The following is a 25478-nucleotide window of genomic DNA, read 5'->3' on the forward strand; positions in this document are numbered from 1 at the left end:
AGGCTGAGTCAACCTTGAGCCTGGTGGGATTCGAACTTACAGTAATTGCAGACGGCTGGTGTTAATCACAATGCTATCATTCTGCTGAGCCACCAGGCCCAAAAGTGATTCTTTTACTTTCTACCTGGCCCATTTTTTTTCTCTTCGAACTGTGTATTGGCAGCAGATTAGTGGTGGGTTGCTTCCGGTTCGGCCCGGTTCGGCCGAACCGGTAGTGGTGACGATGTGACGTCACTGAACCGGTTCTCTGTGACTGGGAGCTGGGCCCTCCCGCCTGCCCCCGCTTTATTCCTACCTTTATTTCTTGGTTTTTAGCCCAGCTGATAGGCGCGGCAGAGTGGATTGCCGCACCTCAGCTGGGCAGAAATCTAACACGCTTGTACAGCGCACAAGTGTGGCACGCGTGTGAGCGAAGCGTGCATGCGTGCGACAATCATGCGCAAAGCGTGTGCATGAAGAGAACCGGTGGTAACACTGGTTGGAACCCACCACTGCAGCAGAGGTAGGTTTCACGTAATTTTACCTTCGGTTCGTCACGCACCGAAAATGCTCGTGTGTGCAGCTTGCACACATGCACACGGCTTAGAAAACGTGGCTAGGATGACATAGCGCCGGGGAGGGTGGGCAGGCCCTCCCCCACTGGCAGGTTGCCACTATCAGTTCAGCAGAATCGGTCCGAACCAGCTGAATACCACCTCTGATTGGCAGGCTCAGAAATAGTATCCGATGACATACCTTCCAACAGTTGATAAAATGTGTGGTTGATAGTGCACGAATTGGATAAAATTGTTAAGACGTGCGTGAACTTTTGCAGCTTTTTACCGGAGGGAAGAAAACTGAGGGCAGCTAGTCCTCAATTTACAGTAGTTCACTTAGTGACCGTTCGAAGTTACAACGACACTGGAAAAAGGGACTTACGACCATTTTTCTTAGGACCGTTGCAACATCCCCATGGTCACACATGATCAAAATTCGGATGCTTGGCAACTGACTCACATTTATGACGGTTGCAGCGTCCCCGGGATCACGGGATCCCCCCTTTGGCCATCTTCTGATCAGCAAAATCAAGGGGAGGGGGAGCCAGATTCACTTAACGACCAGGTTACTGACTTAACAAATGCAATGATTCGCTTAACAACGGTGGCAAGAAAAGTCGTAAAATGGGGCACCACTCACTTAACAAATATTTCACTTAGCAACATAAATTTTGGGCTCGATTGTGGTCGTAACTCGAGGACTGCTTGTGCAGGGACCATTTTCCACACTTGGGACAGTTGTCACATCCCCATGGTCATGGGATCAAAATTCGGATACTACCATTACGGCTGTATCTCAAGGACTGACTTATATTAATGTCACATTTCAACCGTGAGCTACACACATTCTCCTTTATTGATAACATTATTTTTTTTCCCCCCTCTTCCTTTTCCTTTTCTCAGGATTCTTACAGGAAGCAAGTGGTCATTGATGGCGAAACCTGCCTCTTGGATATTCTGGACACAGCTGGCCAAGAAGAATACAGTGCAATGCGCGACCAGTATATGAGAACGGGCGAGGGGTTTTTGTGTGTCTTCGCCATAAACAACACCAAATCGTTTGAAGATATCCATCATTACAGGTAAACCCAATTGCATTAATGCATGATATTTGGTCCCTCTCTGGCTCTGCAGGAAAAATACAGAATAATAGAGAGTTGGAAGGGACCTTGGAGGTCTTCTAGTCCAACCCTCTGCTCAAGCAGGATGCTCTATATCAGGGGTGTCAAACCAGTGGTGAAATCCAATATTTTTTTTACTACCGGTTCTGTGGGCGTGGCTTGGCTCAGGGCCAGGTTATCTTCGAGACCGCCTTCTACCGCATAGCTCCCAGCGACCGGTAAGATCCCACAGAGTTGGTCTCCTCCGGGTCCCGTCAGCTAAACAATGCCGGCTGGCGGGCCCACAGGGGAGGGCCTTCTCTGTGGCTGCCCCAGCTCTTTGGAACCAGTTACCTCCTGAGGTCCGGACCACCCCCATCCTATTGGCCTTCCGAAAAGCGGTGAAGACCTGGCTTTTCCGGCAGGCCTGGGGCCGTTGATCTCGCTTTGCAATCTGGCAAGATCCGGCCATGAATGGTGTGAATGGGTTTTAATGTTTTTAATTTTTAAGTGTTTTTATAGTGATTTTTTGAGTGTATTGTGAGCCGCCCTGGGTCTTCGGAGAGGGGCGGCATATAAATTGAATAAATAAATAAATGGTGTGGCTTGGTGGGCGTGGCAGGGGAAGGATACTGCAAAATCTCCATTCCCACCCCACTCCAGGGGAAGGATACCGCAAAATCTCCATTACCATCCCACTCTGGGGCCAGCCAGAGGTGGTATTTGCCAGTTCTCCGAACGTGTGCCATAGGTTCGCCATCACAATTCCAGACTAATCTATTTGCTACCTTTCTACTTGAAGAGAAAGTTTTTCCCCGCCTTTTAATTTAAGATGTCTTCCAAAGTGACATTCCAGGTCTTTATACTGAAGTGGTATAATCCAGTCTTTGGGCTCTAAGTATGGCTAATTAAAACATACAGGTAGTCCTCAATTTATGACCAAAATGGAGTCCAAAATCTCTGTTGACAAGCGAGATTGTCAACAGAGATTTTACGTGAATTTTGCCCCCATTTTACAAGATTTCTTGCCATAATTGTTAAGTGAATCTGGTTCCCATCTTGATTTTGTTCGTCAGAAGGTTATTAAAAGGGATCACATAACTTTAAGATGCTGCAACCATCATAAATATGAGTACAAATGTACTCTAGTAGTAAACGTCAAGTCAGCCAGTGAAAAAAATTGGGTGCCAATTAAATATGAAGAAACTCACAACAGAGAATCTGAAGGAGCAGGTGGGGGTCATTGTTCTAGAGAACATTTATCTTTGTGGTGTTGCTAAAAATTAACACTGAGTTGGCAGCACCTAATTAATCAAGCTAACAATAATAGGCACAGCAACCAGCCTTCAAATGGATTAAGAAGATAACTGAAGTGGCAGGTGGCAATTGTCTGAGATCAGCTGTCAAGAGAAGAGAAATCAGTAGTCAATAAATACACTGCAGACTAGCATCATGCTGGAAAAGCTAGTAGGAGGACTACAAGCAACAAAGTGAATGGACTTGATTACAATGGTGATGGATGCATCCAGCTTGGGACAGAATAACAGAGTTGGAAGGGACCTTGGAGGTCTTCTAGTCCAGTCCCTTGCTCAAGCAGGAAATCCTATACCCGTGATGGCGAACTGATGGCATGTGTGCCACAGGTGGCACACGGAGCCATATTTGTGGGTACGCGAGAGCATTGCCCTAGCTCAGCTCTAGCATGCATGCATGCACTGGCCAGCTGATTTTTGGGCCTTCTGGGCCCCCCGGAAGTCTGGAAATGGGCCGTTTCCGGCCTCCGGAGGCCCTCCAGGGGATGGGGGAAGGCCGTTTTCGCCCTCCCCAGGCTCCAAGAAAGCCTTGAGGCTGGGGAAGGCGAAAAATGCGCCTACCTGGCCCACTCTGCCATCGCGTGCCAAAAGTGGGGGAGCGTGGGGGGGAGTACGTGTGCATGCACGGGGAGTGGGGCGCATTGAATTATGAGTGTGGCACGCGCACACACGTGCTCCCCCTGCTTTTGGCATACAACGGCAAAAAGGTTAGCAATCACTGCCTTATAACCATTTCACACAAATGGTTGTCCAATCCCTTCTTAAAAACTTCCAGTGTTGGAGCATTCACAACTTCTGGAGGCAGGTTGTTCCACTGATTAATTGTTCTAACTGTCAGGAATTTTATCCTTAGTTCTAGGTTGCTTCTCTCCTTGGTTAGTTTCCACCCATTGCTTCTTGCCCTACCCTCAGGTGCTTTGGAGAATAGTTTGACCCCCTCTTTGTAACCGTCCCCTCAGATATTGGAATACTGCTTTCATGTCACAGATCATCCTGGAGAAGATCTATTTATGAAATGCTGGTTGGGGAATTGTGGGAGTTGAAATCCATGGATCTTAAAAGTTGCCAAAGTTGAGAAACACTGATCTGTAGGATCATTAAGCATTGATTGACACTGATTTGGTGGCAGTTCCGGAACACGTAAGGAAAGTTGTGTTTGTGTTCCTTGATTCCTTCCTCACCAATTTTATAGCCGCAGCCTGGAGTAATGCAAAATTGATTCATTTTATATACTGCCACCTCACTTTGACTGTGTGTGCAGCTCCCACACCTACCTACCTACTTACCTACGTCTGTCTGTCTGCCTGTCTGCCTGTCTTCTATCTTCTCTCTCTCATCTATCTCACCATCATCTATGTTTTTTTGTCTATTATTGATCATCTATCTAGTTATCTCTCACCTCTCTAACTTATCTGTCTCTCATCTCTCTCTCCATCATCTATGTTATCTATGTTATCTGTCTATTCTCTCTTTCATGTCTGTCTGTCTGTCTATCTATCATCTGTCTATCTATTGCTCTATCTGACCGTCCGTCCATCCATCCTTCCATAATTGCCTGTCAGTCTATCTATCATCTGTCTATCTATTGCTCTGTTGCTCTATCTGACCGTCCATCCATCCATCCATCCATCCATCCATCCATCCATCCATCCATCCATCCATAATTGTCTCTGTCTGTCTGTCTGTCTGCCTATCTATCTATCTATCTATCTATCTATCTATCTATCTATCTATCTCTCATCTATCTATCTATTGCTCTGTTGCTCTATATGTCCATCCTCCATCCATAATTGTTTTTGTCTGTCCGTCCGTCCATCCATCCATCCATCCATCCATCCATCCATCCATCCATCTATCTATCTGTCAGCACTTTAAGCTGCATTTACTCTAGTGCTGAAGCGAAGCGAAGGCGTCTGGAAAGGGATGTTTGACTTTTCACCTACTTATTTTCCCTGGAGATAATATCCCCTATGAGATGGGATGGGAGGGGGGAAATTCCTTTGAGCTGGAGCAGTAGATTAGGGGTAGAGTGACTTGGAAGATGGCCAGTGAGTGCAGGGGAGTGGGGAACGGAAAGGGAGGGTTTTGGGTCTGGAAGTCAGTGTTGGCTGCGATGGAGTTGGAATTAGAATGTCGTGCTAAATAAATGGGAGTTTTCTTCAAAGACTTTGTTTGAAATGCAATTTATTTGAGACGACCTCGAAACCTGACTCTATCTATCTATCTATCTATCTATCTATCTTATCTATCTACACGTGTTTTCTTTTTCTTCTCTCTCTCTGTAGAATCATGCCAACCAAGCAACTGCCTTAAATAACTAGGACAGTTGAGTCTAGAAACGGGGTATATTTGTGACTTGTGTTGCGGGAACATTACCAAGCTTTAGAGAATGGCTAAGTGATTGCTACTGACCCCTCTTTAATTGTTCTGTCAAATTGTTCTGTCAAAAGCCTCTTTCAAGTTTATTTTTATCTGGGCTCCAGAACTGAGAGTTCTTAGGATTCACGAGTTCTCTGGAAACCCATTCAGAGAGATAATGAGAAGGCGATATAATTGTCATCTTCTCACCAGCTCCTCTCATGTTGTTCCCCAATTATATGCTTGGAGTCCAAGGGAAATTACAGGCTTGGGAACATGTCAGGTTATTGTTGTGGGGTAAGTCAGAACGATTTGACTTGGTGGAAGCTGAGAGACTTATCTTGGAAGTCTCAAAGTCTCAGGAAGGCCTCAAAATCTTTGCATAGGCCCCCCAGAGAACTCAAAATGGCTTCTTTTGGGGGGGGGTTTCCTCAACTTACAACAGTTCATTTAGTGACTATCGAATGTTACATCTGCACTGAAAAAAGTGGCTTATGACCGTTTTTCACACTTAACGGTCGTTAAGTGTGAAAAATGGTCATAAGCCACTTTTTTTCAGTACAGTTGTCAATGGGGGATTCTGGGAGTTTTCTGCTATTTTGAGTTGGGGAAATGCACAGAAAATGTAGCCTAAATCCCATAAGTTCACATAATTTGTATTTATAAAAAAGAAAAAGAGAAACCTTACTCCCCTTTCAAGAAGGCCCAAGAGAAAAAGGGAGAAAATTCTGCCTCTTTCTGACTTTGCATCATTCCCCAGATACTACAGCTTCTAGCCAGCCGCAAAATATTAATTTCTCCCCCTTTCCCCCCCAAAAGCAGTTACAGGCAACTTAAAATTTCCTAGGTCATAATGCATGGAAACAAAGATCTTGAATAGGATAGAAGTTGGCTAGAATTCTATCTGTGTGGTTAGGCACACAAGAAGTTTTAATAAAAGGATAAATAATACCACACTCACGCTCAATGGATTAACAGGTTAACAGAGTCGGAAGGGATCTTGTAGATCACCCCAGCCCAAGCAGGAGACCCCACACCATTTCTGACAGATGGCAGTCCAGCCTCTTCTTGAAAGCCTCCAGTGATGAAGCTCCCACAACTTCCGAAGACAACTGGGTTGATTGTTCTCACTGTCAGAAAATTTCTCATTACTTTTCTAGGTTGAATCTCTCCTTAATCAGTTTCCATCCATTATTCCTTGTCTGGCCTTCAGGTGCTTTAGAAAATAGCTTGATCCCCCTCCTCTCTGTGGCAGCCCCTCAAATATTGGAAGACTGCTATCATGTCTCCCTTGGTCCTTCTCGTCACTAGACTAGCCATGCCCAGTTCCTGTAACTGTTCTTCATATGTTTTAGCCTCCAGTCCCCTAATCATCTTCGTTGCTCTATTAATATACATACACATTAGATAGAACTTAGTAGTCACTGTATTTTATCAGCTGTGAGAATTAGGTGTTGAGCAGAGTGTTGGCACAAGGGGAAAAAACTGTCCTTGTGTCTTCAGTTTTGTCTTTTATTCTTTTTTTGAAAAACACTTCTTCACTTCCTTCTATAGCAGTGATGGCTAACTTTTTGCGGACCGAGTGCCCAAAGCACACGGCCGAACCCCTCCCTGCCCCAAATTCAATGTGCACGTGGCCCCCGCACATGGACCCCCATGCATGCACAAGCAGCTCCCTTCATGTGCCCCGCCCCCTCGCGTATGCGCTCATGGGCCCCCTGCACATGCCCTGCCCCTCGACATATGCGCACATGCCCCCCGAAGACCAGCTGGTTGGCGGGAGGTGTGCGCCCATGCACAGTGGAGCTGAATTGGGGCAGCGGCTCATGTGCCATCAGAGAGGGCGCTGTGTGCCACCTCTGGCATATTTATTATAGGTTCGCCATTACGGTTCTATAGTTTTCTTGTTACTATAAAAAAGAGAAAGAGACTTTTGCTTCTTCCTTCTTTTTCTTTCCTTTTTTTCCCCCTCAGGGAGCAAATCAAGCGAGTAAAGGATTCTGAAGACGTGCCCATGGTGCTAGTTGGCAACAAATGTGATTTGCCCTCCAGGACTGTAGACACCAAGCAGGCTCAGGATTTAGCAAGAAGTTACGGGATCCCTTTCATCGAAACCTCCGCAAAAACACGACAGGTAATGACGTCCAGGTGGCTGCGACGGGGTAAAAATCCGAGTCTTTTCCAGGTGGGAAGGGCAGAATTTCCTAGTAGCCAGAAAAGGCTTTCTCTCAGGTAGTTCAGAAACACTTTTTACCTTTGGATACTCAAAGGTAAGTCAATCAATGTTTGTGTTATCTGACCTTGAGAACCCAATTTTACCGCCTTCTTCCCCATGGTCATTAAGTCACATTGTTCTTAAACGAACCCAACTTTCTCCATTGACTTTGTTTGTGGGAAGGAACTGACAGCTCGTTTGATTTATGTCAACGTTGTGATTGACATTCATCAATGCAGTAGCACAGGGGTTTCCCACCTTGGCAATTTTCAAGTATATGGACGTCAACTCCCAGAATTCCACAGCCGGCATAGCTATTGCTGAGAATTCTGGGAGTCGAAGTCCATTCAACTTTATCAAGGTTGGAAAACAATGCAATAGCAGAAAGAATGGCCATTATCTGGCCAAGAGACACTGTCCATCCCCAATAATGCTAGTTATTAAAAAACCATGGAGGCAGAAACATAAAAGAGGTGACTGTTTTTTAGCTGGTTGTATAATTGAATTATCTTTTTTGTAAACTCTGAGATTACCTGTTCTTCACACAGGAATCTTTAATTTCTTCTAATGCAGGGTTTAATACCTATGGTTTCTTTATGACCTATGGACTTCAACTCCCAGAATTCCTAAATCAGCCATGGCTGACTTGGCATGGCTGGCTCAGGAATTCTGGGAGTTGAAGTCCATAAGTCGTAAAGGGCCATAATTGCTCGTGCCTGTTTTACTGGGAGTTGAAGAAAAATCATCTAAGCATATTCAACTATAGAGTATCGGATCTGCCTTCAAGATTTGGCATGCGTTCTGTTTGACTATTGATTTGAGCGGTGTCTGAATCGGTCGAAGACAATCTTTGTTGAAAACTCAAGAACAAGAGTTCAGGCTAATGTCTCAGAATTCTTCCACGCCTCTTAACAGCTTCATAATGTGATCTCTGGACATAGTGAAGCCTCTCTCATCTCCAAGCCAATCTCAAAATCCAGATGCAGAATCCAGTGTGTGCACTGCTATTTGGGGGGCTCAAGATTACACCTTTAAAAAAAAAAAATCTATGGTTTAAACCAGCGTTTTTCAACCTTGACCATGTTTAAGACGAGTATGCTTCAAACTTGGCAATAAGTGGACTTCAACTCCCAGAATCCCCTAGCCAGCATGGAAGACCAGGGAATGCTGAAAATTGAATTTCGTAGGTCTTAAAAAGTTGTCAAGTTTGAAAAACACTCAATTGAAAGGAACAAGCTGGGCTGAGATATTTTGACTTCTGTCCCACATGAGGATAGAACTTGCAAACCATAGATATTTTCCTGGTTTGTTTCTGTGGTGGAAAAAAGGATCTAAATTGAGCAAAGCCAAGATCTCGTGTTGTGTAGTGCCATCAACATGGATGGTTATGTGTGCAGAGAACAATCACAGGCTTCTCCCAAGGAACTTTTACCTCAGCTTACATTTCCTCGCGTGATCTAAATTGAAAATTTCAGACTGTAGTGTCAAAATCGGCCTGGAATATACAGGCAGACTTCGATTTACGACCACAATTCAGCCCAAAATTTATGTTGCCACATTGTGACAGTTGTCCAGTGAGTTTTGCCCCATTTTACAACCTTTCTCGCCAGAGTTGTTAAGTGAAGCAATGCAGTTTTTTTAAGTTAGCAGCACGGTTGTTAAGCGAATCTGGCTTCCCCATTGACTTTGCTGGTCAGAAGATGGCCAAAGGTGATCATGTGACCCCGGGACACTGCAACTGTCATAAGTGTGAGTCAGTTGCCAAGTGTCCAGAGTTTGACCACATGACTGTGGGAAAGCAGCAATGGTCATAAGTGCAAAAAAAAAAAAGAGTCATAAGTCACTTTTTTGGTGCCGTTGTAAATTCGAACAAAAGAATGTAAGTCGAGGTCTACCTGCATATCTATATTTATTATCTTGATGTTCGTAAGAATGTTTTGAGTTTTTATGATTATCGTTCTTCCATCGTGGTGGTGAGGCTTGGTTTATTAAAAATTTGCTTCCTCTAAATGGGTGCCATGATTTTGGTGTTAGAATTATCCTGCTTTGATCTTCTAAAATTGATTTATTTTCTCTCCCACTGCCTTTATAAGGTACTTAAATTCCTTCAGGCCCTTTAAAGAGCTGTACCAAACGTTTCTTTGATCAGATTCAAACAGAGCTTGGATTCCATTCCTGTTATGTATGGGTGAAATTGCTCACCTGGTTGACTAGTACAGGGGTTGGCAACCTTAAACACTCAAAGAGCCATTTGGACCCATTTCCCACAGAAAAGAAAACACCGGGAGCCACAAAACCCTTCCCGTGCCTGACTATTTCCTGAGTGGCCACAGAACTAGCATATGTAGTTGAATTAAACATTCTGTTTTCTTCTGAAACTTTTCTTTTCTTGGATTTATCCATGGTTGGCCTACCGGGGGTCGAAAAGCTCAATAAATCGTGTGCGGGCGAGTATCACACATTGGCGGTTGTAATATTTTGAGTAACAGGGAGCCGCAGCAGAGGGAAGAAAGAGCCACATGCGGCTCCAGAGCCGCGGGTTGCTGACCCCTGGACTAGTATATGAAGGCAGGTGACCAGCTTTTCTGAACTTCGGACTTTCAAGATAACTTTTTTTAAAAAATCACATCCTTGACTCCTGGTAGTCTTATGTCAGTATTCCTATAAATCACTTGGCAGAAATACAGAAGTGGTTTTACCTGTCTGGATTTGGTCTCCCAACTCCCCAATCTAACCTTGAGATTTCTCAAATATCTCCCATCCAAGTCTTAACCAGGTCTGACTCTGCTTAGCTTTGGGGGGTTCAGCTATGAACAGCTACACAATACCATCTGATCTAGTATCCTGCATCCATTAATATCTCTTTAAGCTTTAGCTGGCTTTTATTAGTAATGTACAAATATTCCGTTGAAAGAAATCTTTCGAGACAGGAAAGTCATGTCAAGTGAGGAATGACTTCTAAGAACATTTTTCTCTGACTTTCTAGCATTTTGAAATATTCTTAGCAGGCGGTAAAGGCCCTAAAACATACGATTTAGAAGCAAGATTGCTAACACTATTAATGAATTGGGATCATCCCACAATGCACAGCTTTTCTAGGCTGATCGCTCTCTTCACTCTGCCTCTGCCAGTCCTTCTCCCTCTGTTGTGGAGTGTATTGGAGTGGGGTCCTTTCTGGGAAATAGTTTTCAAGGGGATAGGTAGGTATCAAAACTCGGTTGCAGTAAAAGCAAGAAACAATCATGGTGCTTTTGCATACAATTTATGACAGACTTGGTGGTTTTTGAGGAGGAAGAAGAAGGCATCATGGAGGAAGAGATTATTATTATTATTTATTAATCAAACTTCTATACCTCCCTACTCCCGAAGGACTCAGGGCGGTGAACAGCCAAGATAAAATACAGATAATACAAATATTAAAAATCCCTTAAAATTATTAAATATTTTGGCCGAAACACAGATTAAAACATCCAATTTATAAAATTACGAATTAAAAATTTAAAAGAGGAGAGTTAGGCCAGGCCAGCCTGCTGAAATAAAAAAGTTTTGAGAGCACGACGAAACGTGCGCAGGTCCGGGATCCTCCGTATCTCTGGGGGGAGCTCGTTCCAGATGGTAGGTGCCCCCACAGAGAAGGCTCTCCCCCGGGGGCCGCCAGTCGACACTGTTTGGCCGACGGCACCCTGAGGAGCCCCTCTCTATGGGAGCGTACTGGTCAGTGAAAGGCTATTGGTAGCAGAAGGCGGTCTCGTAAATACCCTGGTCCGATGCCATGGAGCGCTCTAAAGGTGGTAACCAAAACCTTGAAGCGCACCCGGAAGACCACCGGGAGCCAGTGCAGCTCGCGCAGGAGGGGGGTCACATGGGAGCGCCACGTCGCTCCCATAACCACCCGTGCGGCCGCATTCTGGACCAGCTGGAGCCTCCGGGTGCTCCTCAAGGGGAGCCCCATGTAGAGAGCATGAGTGACCGTATTTAACGAGTCCCGATCCAGAAAGGGACGCAACTGGTGAATCAGGCGGACCTGATAAAAGTCCCCCTGGCCACGGCCGTCATGTGCTCTTCTAAAGACAGCCGTGAGTCCAGGAGGACACCCAAGTTGCGAACCCTCTCCGTGGGGGCCAATGACTCACTCCCAATAGTCAGTGATGGCACCAACTGACTATATCGGGATGTCGGAAACCACAGCCACTCGGTCTTGGATGGGTTGAGCCTGAGAGAGATCCTTTGCTGCAGATTTTGAGGCGTGGAGATGATAGCTAGTTGTGAAAATAGAGCAGTGTTTCACAACCTTGGCAATTCTCAATTCTGGGAGTTGAAGTTCATACATCTTAAAAGTTGCCATGGTTAAGAAAGATCAACTGTAATCAGGGGTGGGCTTCAAAAATTTTAGCAAGGGGTTGTCTGCCCGGTTGCTGGGTGGGCGTGACCATGGTGGGCATGTCCCAGTCTGCCTCCTGCACCACGGTGGGGGGGGCGTTTTTGCCCTCCCCAGGCTCCGGAGGCTTTCCTCGAGCCTCCAGGAGGGCAAAAACAGCCTCCCCAGGCTCCAGAGGCCCTCTGGAGGCCGAAAACGAGCCCGTTTCCCAAACCTCCAGTAGGCCCATTTTTTTCATCCTCCCCGAGCCTCCGCATGCGCCCTGCACTTAACTGCATCCAAAACAGGATGTGTGGGGACTCCTGGGAGGTGCAGGGTGGGTGGGGCCAGCCAGGAGTGGGATTTGGGGGTTCTCCGAACTGCATAGAATCTTAGCTAGAGGTTCTCTCAAACCCCTCAGCAGCCCACCGCTGACTGTAATCTTTCGGTTCAGTTCAGATAGACCAGGGGTGTGAAACTCAAGGCCCGGGGGTCGGATCTGGCCCACGGGGTGCTTAGATCCAGCCCGCGTGGCCGGCCTGAAAATAGCAAAGGACTGGCCCGTGGTGCTTCTGCTAGCGAAAATGGGCTGAGTGGGGGCTGCCCGTGGCTCCCTGTAGCTCGTTTTGGCTGGCAGGGTGCTGCAGGAGGGTGTCCATCTCGTCTCCTCCCCCCCCCTCCGGCCAGCCCGCAGAGGACAGTTATAATGCTGATCCGGCCTTCCAAGAAATCCAATTTGACACCCCTGAGATAGACCTATCTGCTATCCTGGGCTTGTTCACATTGGGAGAAGATTCTGAGTTTGGAGCAGATGATGGAGCTAAGCAAAGAGGAAATGGTGGATTTTCTTAGGGAATGGGACCTCCCTGGAGATTGTTCTGAAATCATTGAGATCTCCTTAAATATGGAGCTTGATAGAGCTGTTGACGAGATGGTCTGTCAATCGAGATGACAGGTTACATTCGTCTAACTCAGGGATAGGCAACCTTAAACACACAAAGAGTCACAAAGATCCTAAGTGAAAGCCCCCCATTCAATTCTGGAGCTGACCGGAAGTCCAGTTCCCTCACCACAGAGTCTCCTCCTAGCATGGTGTCCTTTTTTCTCTGCTGACCGGAAGTCCGGTTCTCCCACCACAGAGTCTCCTCCTAGCATAGCATCCTTTTTCCTCTTACCTGTCCTAACCAAAAGCCCTATCAATTGTGGAGCCGCAGCAGAGGGATGAAAGAGCCACATGCGGCTCCAGAGCTGCGGGTTGCTGACCCCTGGTCTAACTAGGCCGAGCAAGCCAGTTCAAAATTGGAGGGTGCAAATGAACCACTCCTAGAAAAATCCCAGAGGTGCTTTTTCAGGGAGCAACTGGACTTTTCTTGTTTTTCTTTGAAGACGTTTCGCTTCTCATCCAAGAAGCTTCTTCGGCTCAAAGAAAAACCAGAAAGTCTTGAAAAAGCACCTTTGGGACAAGTATGACCTGGATGACTGAGAATCTCTGTAGACACTCCTAGAAATGGGAAAGTAAAGTTAACAAGTTGTGTGAATCTAGACCATTATGCTAATTTATAGATACCATGCCAACTTAGAAAAAAGATTAATTCTGTAACCAAGTTAAAGCAAACTCAATTTTATTCTGTTTCATTTATTTATTCTGTTTCTATGGCTGCCCTTTCTCAGTCCACTACTATGGATGGCTTACAATTCAGGAAATACAACAAACATTTAAGAAAACATTTTAAAACCGTAAAACCAGTTTTTTTAAAAAAAAACATTAAAAACATCCAATTCAACATATACAAGAACCAAGACATTTTGTAAATATCTTTGAATTGTAAAGCCAATCTCAAGTTAAACTGGATTCTATGGCTATAGGGCAGCTATAGAAACACTTGGATCTCACTCACAAAGTGTCATTAATAACAGCGCAGAAGTGATCTGCCATTTCTGTCTTCGGAAGAGATCCCAAGATTTGAAGAATTCTCGGCCACAAAAACGTATTCTCAGCACCAGATCTTTCCCTCTAGAGAGTGGTGTTGTGACCTAGGCTTCCTGAGTCATTAAAACACAGGAGTAGTCCCAAAAACCTCTTTTATTGCAACAGCTGTGAATTACATTCATTCACAGCTGAGTTCCAATTAGTTGCAAAAAGTCCTTAGGGAGAAGTCCTTCGGGATAATCACCAATCTTTATCTCCCTTGACACGCTGCCAAAGACCTACTTGGCAAAGCCACACCAAGTCCAGAATCAAACAGAGATGCCGACTGGGAACAGAATTAACAACATTGCTTTCCTGCAAAGGGCCCACGTGCCTTTGCTCCTATTTTAAGCCTTATGGGAGGGGCCAATCATCTCCAGGCCTTATTCCCGAGTCGTCCCTTTTGTTTTAACTGTTCATGCCTTCTGGCAGCTCTGTGCATGCCTGCACTAGGAACAGGCTCCTCCTGTTCCTCTGCCTCTCTGATGTCTGACTCTGGAGGCTCCGAAGTCCACGCATAACTTCCAGATGGCCCTGGCTCCATCTCTGCCTCCGACGCAGAGCTCTCGTCCGAGCCTTCCCCAGACTCCAGCACTGGCCCATGTTCCTCCCCAGCCTCCTCACTGTCCGACTCTGCCTCCAGCTCCGCAGGCTGCTGGCGGACCACAACAGGTGTTTTGTGGCTAGCTCCTGGCCTTTCAAATTTTAGCAGTGCCACTGCAAGAAGGATAGAATCACACATCATCACTATGTATTCTGCAGTGAGTGAGTTCTTGGAAGTCAGAATTTTTTGTTGTTTATGAGATTTGAGATATTTACACAGAGGCTCAACTTGAGAAACGTGACTCTGGTTGATGTACACCCAAGACGGAGTCTTTGTGTGATGGGTGGCTCTTTAAAGGCCTTTTTCTAGCTCTTCTTCTTTCTCCTTGTGGTGGTGAAGGATTTTGCCCCAGTGGGCAGTTCTCCAATGATTGCTTGGCTTTGTCTCCACGGTGGTGGCCCTGTCAAGAAGGGATCTCGTTCTTGATTTGTCTGTACGGGTGAAAGAATGGCAGCTCCTGTTTTTCAGGAATTAGGATGGAGGCAAAGAACATCCCAGCTTCTCTAAATTGAGGGGGGGCGCATGGACAACAGAATTAATCATGTCACCCATTTTTTATGGGAGGCTTAAAAAGGCTGTTATGATCGGGAATTCACGAGGCATTGTGATAGTGATCAAAGGGGCTCAATCAAGGTGACTTAGCCAGGACAATATTGATGGAAAATGTAGCTTGGTCATGGGATATCTACAGGAGCTTTGCTCACAGCCTTTTCAATGATCTTCTGAGGTGTTCTTCAGACGATATCAAGAGGAGAAATAAATTTATACGAACATTTTCCACTTTCTCTAAAGCGATGAGGAGGAAGGTATATTCTGGAGCCCTAAATGTTAAGGTGAAGCTGAGCCAGATTAAGTACACCTTCACCCAGAATATTCAGTATGGACCAGAGACCCTTGTCTAATGATTGGATGCTGAAATGGCTCCCAAAGGGTTCAAGACCACTTGATTTAGCTCCTAAATTGTCACTTTTTTTAAAAACACTGGATTTAGTCAAATGAATTAAATCTGCTTGGATCCTCTTCATTCATTCGTCCTTGAAAGAGCAACACTGTGCTGAAACCATATACCATGTTTAACAAACCATTCTAAATCCACTCCAAACACCCACAAAATTAATCACGCAATGGCTTACCATGAGAGACTAATCTAAAGTCTCTGTAGTTTATGAAGATTCTCAGTCATCCAAGTCATGGCTGTCCCAAAAGTGCTTTTTCAAAAGACAGCTAGACTTTTTTTCCCCCCGTTGAAGACATTTCACTTCTCATCCAAGAAGCTTCTTTAGTTCAGACTGAATGCCTCACTACATTGCACCGCATATATCACATTGCTCAGGTTGTGTCTGGGTGTTTTGTCAGATGGGCAAGCTTCTGCCTTGTGTATTCTTGGCTTTAAAGTGTGCATGTATGCAGGACAACGCAGTGAGACGTGTGCAGATCTGTACAATGGAGAAACAAAACAACCGTTTCACAAATGCCTGGCACAACAAAGGAGAACAAACCCATCAGTACAAGATTCAGCAGTCCCATCTGCATTTGAAAGACGAGACAATGGTCACTCTTTTGAAGACAACAAATTCCACATTCTGGACCGCTGGTTTGAAAGAGGGATCAAAGAGGCCATCTACATTAAAATTAAAAGGGGAAGGGATACGATACCACTTATCTCCTTTTTACACAATCCTTTCAGCAGTTCCAAGAACGTTCCACACCCATTTGCACTATTCAGGGGACCCTCCGGACACAGATGAACCTCCAAGTGGCCCCCAGCGGCTCTCAGAGAGAATGCTAACGACCAGATGACTACAAGGAATATAAACCCATTCATTCTCCACCATTCAGTCAGAACAGAAGCTTCATGGATGAGAAGCGAAACGTCTTCAAGGAAAAACGAAGTCCAGTTGTCTTTTGAAAAAGCGCCTTTGGGACTAAAACCTTGCAAGAAACTGATGTTCTCTAGATGTATTGTGGACCCAGCATATCTCGAGGATTGCAACGTATGGAAGGTTGCTTTCTTTGAACGTTGATCCCTTTTGTCATCAGCCATGGTGAATGCAGGATGGTACCCCAAGATTTCCACCAGGAAAGGCTAGAGACCTCTCTCTCCCTTAACTTTTCTCCAAAGCTCGGTAGCCACTTCCTCCTGGCTCCTGGGCAAGACCCTGCTTTATCACCTGCTTAAACGAAAGCCGACTCTAAAGGAGTTGTGTCTTGCAACCACAGAGAGTGGAAGATGCTTTCTATACCTTGGTGCGGGAGATTCAACAGCACCGATTGACAAAAGTCTGCACCGAAGAAAAGACACCTGGGTGCGTGAAAATTAAAAAATGCCTTTTAATGTAACCGGGTAAGTTTCATTTTTGTTTAAGCGGGGGTGGGGGGGAACAAAAATCTTAAAGCATTCGACAAGAGGAAAAAAAAATATGATCAACCAATAATGAATCAAATCCAACTTCCAACTTTTCTCTGATGATTCCTCTTAATTTCCAAATGATTGTAAGTTAGCAGCTGATTGAATTCTGTTCTAATTTTTGCTACGTGGAGCTTTTTGGTTCTCTCCGATGGTGCCAGGCTGAGTCTCTCATTGCCTACTCCAAAATGATCTGGGGATGTTAGCAGGGGTGAAATCCAGCAGGTTCTGACAGGTTCTGGAGAACCGGTAGCAGAAATTTTGAGTAGTTCGGAGAACCGGCAAATACCACCTCTGGCTGGCCCCAGAGTGGGGTGGGAATGGGGATTTTGCAATATCCTCCTGCCATGCTCACCAAGCCACACTCACAGAAACCGGCAGTAAAAAAATTTAGATTTCACCACTGGATGTTAGTCCAACAAACTTGAAGGAACTTAATGGTGTACAATGATGTGCTGAACGTAAGTTGAGGACTGTTTCTTCCAGAGACCCCTGCGCTGTATTCTAAGTGACCGAAACAACAATTGTTGGGAAAATATAGATGAAAGCCTACATGGCCAGTATCTATAGGGCAGTATTGGGCTTCAGATTCTAGTCGCCACCATCTAGAGAAAAAGTTTCCTAACATTTCACCAGCAACTGTGGTTGCCATCTTCAGAGACCAAGTAGCCTGCTCTGCAGATCGGATTCTGTTTTATGATCAGCTGTTTTGACTTCTGATTGATCTTCAGCCAAGCGGCTTTCCAATTGGTGCGTGTTGGTGAGGGCTGATCCCTGATTGGGGTTCGATCCTGATTGGTTATCTTGGTGATGTTGGTTCCTGATTGGTTCTTTGTTCATGGTTTAAGATAGGTCATTTTTGTAGAACTGCTCATATAATTTCGATGTGTGTATGTATGCAAGTGTAAATAGAAATAGATATAGATATAAATATAGGCATCATTTTAGTTATTGTCTATCCACTCCAGGATGAAGCCTCTTCCGCATGTTTCCAATTTATACAGTCCTAAGCTTTCTTTTACCAATTGGGCCTGCTATCTATCTATCTATCTATCTTCCTATCTCTATCTATCTATCTATCCTATCTATCCATCCATCCATCCATCCATCCATCCATCCATCCATCTATCTACCTACCTACCTGCCTACCTATCTATCTCTATTATTTAAAAAACTGCAAGATTGAATAAAATTAAAACTGAAAAAGAAGAAAAGGAGAAAAAAAAGAGAAAAAGCTAAAAGTGCAGAAAGAAAATAGAAGAGATATAAGGAAAGATATAAGGTGATTTCCAATCTTCTTTACAGCAGTTAAAAATACAATTATAAATCAGCTTTTCTAAAGTTACATCATGACTACTCTTCTTTCTACTGTATAATCTATCCTGTCTAATAATCAAAACCGTAAATCATTTTTTTTTTAAATTGCAAAAAGTCCATGCAAGGTTTCCTGTCACCAATCAATGTCGATAATTGTCTTTTCTCTAATAAAGCATTTTTGCAGTGCTGATTCCTTATTCCTAATTGGTCCGTTGCTTGGCTGGGTTCTGATTGGTTGCTTTGAGCAAATGAGTCCTGATTGGATCCTTGTCCAGGCAGATTGGTCATAGAGTTAACTTTTTCATCACTGTTATAAATGCAAACAATCAGTGTGTGTAGATAGATTAGATAGATAGATAGATAGATAGATAGATAGATAGATAGATAGATAGATAGATAGAGATATATAGATATATATAGATATATATAGATATATATAGATATATAATCTTATATTTATATATATGATCTTCACAGGCCCTTGCTTTACATTTCACAAGATTTCAAGCCATTTCTATAATTACAAAAGCATTATAAAATGTCATCGAAACCTAAAATCAAAGTTTCACTTTATCCCCCCCCAGTTTCGAGCAAAAAGTCCAGAACCGGTTTCCAAATAGAAAGAAAGCTGGATAAATTAGGAGCCTGGATAAATAGGAGCCTGGATAGCTCAACAGACAGAGCACTGTAATTTAACACCAGCTGTCTGCAATTAAAGTAAGATCGAATCTCGCCAGGCTCAAGGTTGACTCAGCCTTCCATCCTTTCTAAGGTAGGTAAATTGAGGACCCAGTTTGTGGGGGCAATAAGCTGACTTTGTATAAATATACAAAAGTATGAAGGCTATTGCTTCACGCACTGTAAACCGCCCTGAGTCTCCGGAGAAGGGTGGCATATAAATCAAATTTAAAAAAAAAATCCTTTAATTAAAATAGACAATTTTGCTATTTCTGCTAATTCCATTACTTCTTCCGTTGTGGGTTTCAGGGTGTCTTTCCATGTTTGTGAATATAAGAATCGCACTGCTGGATATTATCTGATTGAATAAAAGTTGGAACTATTGAGCAGTGGCTTATTCATTAAATGATGGGGTCTGTTGCTCGTAGGTTCTCTATGTCTTACAAAAATATATAGTACTGTTTTTCCTCTCTTTTGGAAAGTAAAATAGTTAGGAAATGCATGCTAATAAACTCTACATTTCATCCTGGGTTCTTGTTGCTGTTGTACCCATGTTTTCCCAAAAATAAGACCTTGTCTTTTTTTTTTTTGCCATCAAAAAAAGGCACCAGGCCTTATTTTTGGGGTGGTGGTGGTCGTCCACTGACTCACCTCACTGTCACTTTTCGGAGGCCTTCAGGAACTTCTTCTGCAGCCGGCTATGCTGGCAAGGCTTTCCTGAAGGCCTCTGCAGCTGATAACAGAGCTCCGGATTGATCTGGAGCTCTGTTATCGGCTGCAGAAGCCTTCAGGGAAGCCTTGCTGGCTGCAGAAGGAATGGGCTGGCAAGGCAGGTGTCGAGGCCTGGCTGCAACTGTCCAAAGGTAGGTAGTAATAGGGCAGCTACACACACACCCATCCCCACCCTAGCTTAATTTTTACCTGTGCAACCTGGAGTGGGCGGGGTCTTAATTTGGGCTTATTTTGGGGATAGGGCTTATATTGGGCGCACATGTAAAAATCAGGCTAGGACTTACATTCGGGGTAGATCGTATTTTCGGGGAAACACTGTATATACCGTATTTTTCAGAGTATAAGACGCACCTTTTTCCCCCAAAAAAGAGGGTGAAAATCTCGGTGCGTCTTATACTCCGAATGTAGCCCCGCCTTGCCTCACAAACGAAGATTTCAGAGGCTGAAAGAAGCTTCAGGAAAAAAGCCTCTGAAAGGCTTTTATCTAAAATAATATGGCAAGCAACAAAAGAAGAAACAGTAAAGGTACTAACCAAACTATGTTAACGAATCTGGAGAATGACACAATAACCAACAGATCGAAAGAGGTTAATCTACATACCAATACCAAAGAAAGGAGACTGAACAGAGTACAGATAGCCCTTCAGAAAAAAAGCCTCCGAAACAGAGCTTCAAAAAAAAAAAAAAAAAAGCCTCTGAAAGAAGCTTCAGAAAAAAAGCCTCCAAACAGCTTCAGAAAAAAAGGCTTTTAGCTTTCAGAGGCAGAAAAAAAAGCAAGGCACAGAGCTCACAACCAACGAACCTGTTGCTAAAATTCATCTCTAGAAACAGCTGATTGGGGGTATTCCGGGAGCCCAGTCCACCCACCAATCAGCTTTTTTCTTATTTTCCTCCCCAAAAACTAAGGTGCGTCTCATACTCTGAAAAATAAGGTAATTTTTGGGTTTACATAGCACCCTTAACTGGCCCATTTTCTGGGGTTTTTTTTACAATACATTGAATCGTAAATTACCTTATGGGCTGAATTCACACCATATGCTAATCTACCAAAGTTTTTCCCTCTTCTCCCTGCAGGGTGTGGATGATGCTTTTTACACATTAGTTCGGGAGATCCGGAAGCACAAAGAGAAGATGAGCAAAAATGGCAAAAAGAAGAAAAAGAAGTCCAAGACGAAATGTATAATCATGTAAAACAAATTCAAAATACTGTCAATCCTTTATCCGTCAAGGGTCCTTCGGTTAAACCCGACTCGTTTTTTCTACCGTTCACACTAAATTATTAGAACAAAACATTTTTAACATCACTTTTTTCCTTCCATCGCGTTGTTTCCTGAACCTGCCAACCATATAGTTCCCCCCACGGCTTATTTTCCTCACGGTGGAAAAATAAGTGCTGAACATTCCGGAAAGCTGGTTCTTCAACTTCTCCACGCTTGTGAAACACAAACCGACAGATCCTCCTGACAGTTCTTCCGAGTCTCTTGGCGCACGCAGAATCTTCTAATTGTCTTCTGGCTTGTTTTCGTTTCGTTTTGCTTTTCCTCCAGAAGGTTTGAGACTTTTCCGCACTTTTGAGGACCAGCCTTAGAGCTAAATGGGGGGCTGGAACGTCAACTGTGGTAGCAAATAAACATTGTTTTCCTTCTCTGGGGCTCGGTTTTATGCATGATGTTCCTTGCTCCAGGGGTAGGAAGGAGGAACTGAGGGATTTTATCTCATCCAGGACAGCATTTTTACCATTCCAGACAGACTATAATGTTCCACTGAAGTTTAGTGTCAGGGTTCCGACGGATGCCCTAATTAAATCATGAGCCTTGCACGTTCCCAAATGAAAGCAACTTTGACCCCCCGTAATTTATGGCCCCAATCATGACCCTGTTTCCCCCCTCCCCCCAGGGTGTGTCATCTATCACATTCGCCAACGGAGCAATTTCGTGGGTTGTAGAGATCACTCCCCTCCGGCCGCTGAGGGTGACCCTGGGAGACAGCCTTGAGAAAGATAACGTCTGGAATGTGCTTTTGTTTTTGGCTGCCATGCTGCTTTGTCGGTTTCCCATCCCCCTTGCTTATGGCAGCTCGAGAGCAGGCCAGGGATGCTTTGCGAATTGACATTTAGATCACCTCAGTCCCATTTGGTGTCCCCTCCCCCACATCTTCTGAAATTGCATCCCTGAAATGTGATAAGACTTCTTTTCCAAAAGAAGAGAATATTTGTAGCTCAGGGTCGAACTGTGGAGTCCTGGGTTCTCTCTTGAGCTTGGTTGTTTACTTGCAGATGTTTAATGACCAATCTAGGTTACATCATCAGTACTACCGGTAGAAAGGAGTGGACTTTCTCTTAAAATGAGAACTCATTTTAAATGCAATAGCTTGCCTTGTTGGTGAGGGGTGTTTTCTCCTTAATAGTTCTCTGATTAGGCTTACTTCCTCCCTCCAACATTGACAGAACAATTTACTAAATATAAACTTTTAACATACTGTATATAAACAGAGAGTGAACCCCACTCCCTTCTAGCACTGATAATATTACCTAGTCTGGTAACAAAATGTCTGCAAGTAAACAGCCAAGCTCAGAGCACCAAGGACTCCACGGTCTTTCCACAAACAGAAGTAGAGTTTCCTACCAAAGGTAAGTGTAAAAGAGGGATGTAAATCAGAGGCAAGAATTAATCCATCTCAAATCCCAAACTAAACCACCTCCACAGGCATTGGGTAGAAGACAAAATGGCATCATGCACTATGCATCATTGCATAATTTGCGCCTTGCGTGAAAGTGTCTTGAGGGTCATGATCTTACAACCCCAACTATAGGTAGTCCTCAATTTACAACTGTAATTGAGCTTGGAATTGCAGGTGCAAACCACACTGGTCTTTAAGTGGGTTATCGTACCGTGGTGGTTAAGTGTACTCATTGTACCCAGTGAGTGGGGTGTTGTTGTATTTTTGCCAGAAACGAAGTAAATGGTTTCCAGTTAAAAAAAAAAAAAAAAGTAAATCTGGATCACATGACTGGCAAGTGGCCAGATTATACAGGCTGGTTCCCAAATGCCCAAAATGGGATCACATGACCGCAGGGTGGGGGCCAATTGTTAGAACTTCAAATGCTTGTTAAATGATAATATTTGTAGCTCAGGGTTGAATTCTGAGGGTCCTTGGTGCTGTCTGAGATTAGTGATTTTCATGGAGACATTTCATTACCCAATTAGGTAACATCATCAGTGCTAGAAGGGAGTGGGGTTTGCTCTTCATTTATGTACAAGTGATTTTTCCTGTCAGTGTTGGTGGATCTTGTTTTCTTCTTGGGAACAACTTTCCTCTTTCTCCCACCAACACTGGCAAGCCAGATAGATAGATAGATAGATAGATAGATAGATAGATAGATAGATAGATAGATAGATAGATAGATAGATAGACAGACAGACAGACAGACAGACAGACAGACAGACAGACAGATAGATAGATAGACAGATGATAGATAGATGATAGATAGATGATAGATAGATGGATGGATGGATGGATGGATGGATGGATGGATGGATAGATAGATGGATAGATAGATGGATAGATAGATAAACAGAGAGGAAACCCCACTCCTTTGTAGCACTGATGATGTTACCTAAGTTGGTAATGAAACGTCTGGAAGACAACCATCAAGCTCAGAGAGCACCAAGACCCCACAACTCAAGGAATAACTGTATCTGTTCCCTAAGACCATATATACTATATATGTGTGTGTGTGTGTGTGTGTATATATATACACACACACACACACATATATATTCCAACCACAATTCTTTCCATCCTTCTAAAATACAAGAAATTGGAAAAGTGCATCTCCTTCCGTAGTCCAGCATCCACCAAGACTATCATATGGAAGGGGCATAGGGTACAAGGAGAAAGAGCCATGTGATTTACGTTCACACAAGGCACATAACCAGTGATGGGATTCAGCCGGTTTGGGAAAACCGGTTGTTAAATTGCTGGCTGGCCCCTCCCTACCCCTTCCAGGAGTCTCCACGTGCCCCGTTTTGGCTCCCAGGAGGCTGCAGGGAGGCCTACTAGGCCCAAAATGGGGTACGGGGGGCAATGCCCCCATGACAGCCCATTTTGCATCCCAGGGGGCTGCAGGAGGCTGAGTGCTGCCTGTCACACTCAATGGCCACGCCCACCATGGCCATGCCCACCCGGCCAGTCATTAGGACAGAGAACCAGTTGTTAAATTATTTGAATCCCACCACTGCACATAACCCAAACATTGGGAAACAACAGGCAGAGCTTGATCAACGTGAAGAATTCGGTGTTTGTGGCTGAATCTCTTGGGCCTATTTCGCTAAATAAAACGGAGAAAAAACTTGGAGGTGTAAGGGTAAGGGTTAAGCTAGGGGTGGGGAAACTATGGTCCTTTTATGACCTGTTGACTTCAAATCCCAGGATTCCTGAGCCAGCATGGGATTCTGGGATTTGAAGTCCGCAGGTCATCAAAGGGCCATAGTTCCCCACCCCTGGCTTAAAAGCAGTCTCTCTCAACCTTGGCAAGCTTGAAGATGCCTGGACTTCAACTCCCAGAATTCCCCAGCAGGTTGCCAAGGTTGATGGTCCACAATTGGGCATACAGGTTATCTTCCATTTAACCACCTTTCATTGAGTGACCATTTGAAATTACAACAGCCTTGAAAAAAGTTGACATAACCATTTTTCACATGACCGTTGCAGCATCGTCCCGTCCCCCCCGTCACATGATCAAAATTTGGCCGTTTGGCAACTGGCATATATTTATGACGATTGCCGCCTCTCAGGGTCATGTCATCACCTTCTGCGAAGCAAAGTCAATGGGGAAGCCAGATTCACTTAACAACCACATTATTGTTTTAAGAGCCTTGGTAGTACAGTGGTCTAAGGCACCCTGTTATTAAGCTGGTTATTAAGACCAGCTGCCTGCAATTACTGCAGGTTCGAATCTCGCCAAGGCTCAAGGTTGACTCAGCCTTCCATCTTTTCTAAGGTAGGTAAATTGAGGACCCAGTTTGTGGGGGCAATAAGCTGACTATAAATATACAAAAGGATGAAGGCTATTGCTTAACGCATTGTAAGCCGCCCTGAGTCTCCGGAGAAGGGCGGCATATAAATCAAATTAAAACAAACAAACAAACAAACAAACAAAAAACAGCGATTCACTTAGCAACTGAGGCAAAAAAGGCGAAAAACTCAATTGCCTCGCTTAGTAACCAAAATTTTGGGCTCGATTATGGTGGAAAGCCGAGGACTACCTGGTCCCTAGGGAGCTGGGCGGCATAGAAATATGATAAATTAAATTAAATTAAATTAAAGATTAATTAAATTTAGGGGGAAATATGAACAGAGCAATCGAATCCCCAGCTGAATGCAGCTTGCAGATATCCAGACTTAGTTAAGAGAACCAAGTATGGTTTAGATATTTATAACAAGATTCATTTTTTTTTTTTCAATTGTGGGAAAGAGGAGGCTGCTAAGATAATGCCAGGCAAGTTTCCCTGTGAGGTTTCACGGATTCCGAATTTTCAGAGAAAATGGATTATTCAGTTATCTCCCAGTTTGGTCTGTCCTTTAAAAATCACGTCTTCCTAAAAGGAACTGATCAGCCCCAAAGATTCTTGATTCTTGCCTCACAATCAGGAGGTTGTGAGTTCGATCCTAGGTAGAGGCAGATTCTCCTGCCTGGACGGGGTTGGACTAGATGACCTGCAAGGTCCCTTCCAACTCTTTGTTAACCTGTTATATTAACATTGTAGTTTTCATCATCCAATACATTTAATCAGACCAGTTAAATGTGGCCGCATTTACAAAATATACTTAGTTTAATTATCATTAGCCTTGATTGGAGTTTTTTATGAGGGTGTTGTGTGAATTCAGCCC

At 44.1% G+C, this 25478-nt stretch overlaps 1 protein-coding gene across 3 annotated transcripts in view; it reads left to right on the forward strand.

Moving 5' to 3' along the window:
- Positions 1–21231, forward strand: part of KRAS (KRas proto-oncogene, GTPase) — a 38995-nt gene extending 17764 nt beyond the window's left edge. The window contains exons 3-7 of one of the 3 annotated variants that reach the window (XM_060687589.2): positions 1440–1618; positions 7282–7441; positions 16673–16788; position 19064; positions 20661–20876. In XM_060687589.2, the coding sequence (XP_060543572.1) occupies positions 1440–1618; positions 7282–7441; positions 16673–16788; position 19064; positions 20661–20777 (573 nt within the window). In that variant the 3' untranslated portion in view covers positions 20778–20876. Of the gene's footprint in view, positions 1–1439; positions 1619–7281; positions 7442–16672; positions 16797–19063; positions 19065–20660 lie in introns of all 3 variants that reach the window. The other 2 variants (XM_060687528.2, XM_060687554.2) reach the window with 2 other exon arrangements.
- Positions 21232–25478: the final 4247 nt, after the last annotated feature.

This window comes from Pantherophis guttatus, chromosome 7 (genome assembly GCF_059756535.1).
Source record: "Pantherophis guttatus breed Tessera chromosome 7, ASM5975653v1, whole genome shotgun sequence".
Lineage (NCBI taxonomy): Eukaryota > Metazoa > Chordata > Lepidosauria > Squamata > Colubridae > Pantherophis > Pantherophis guttatus.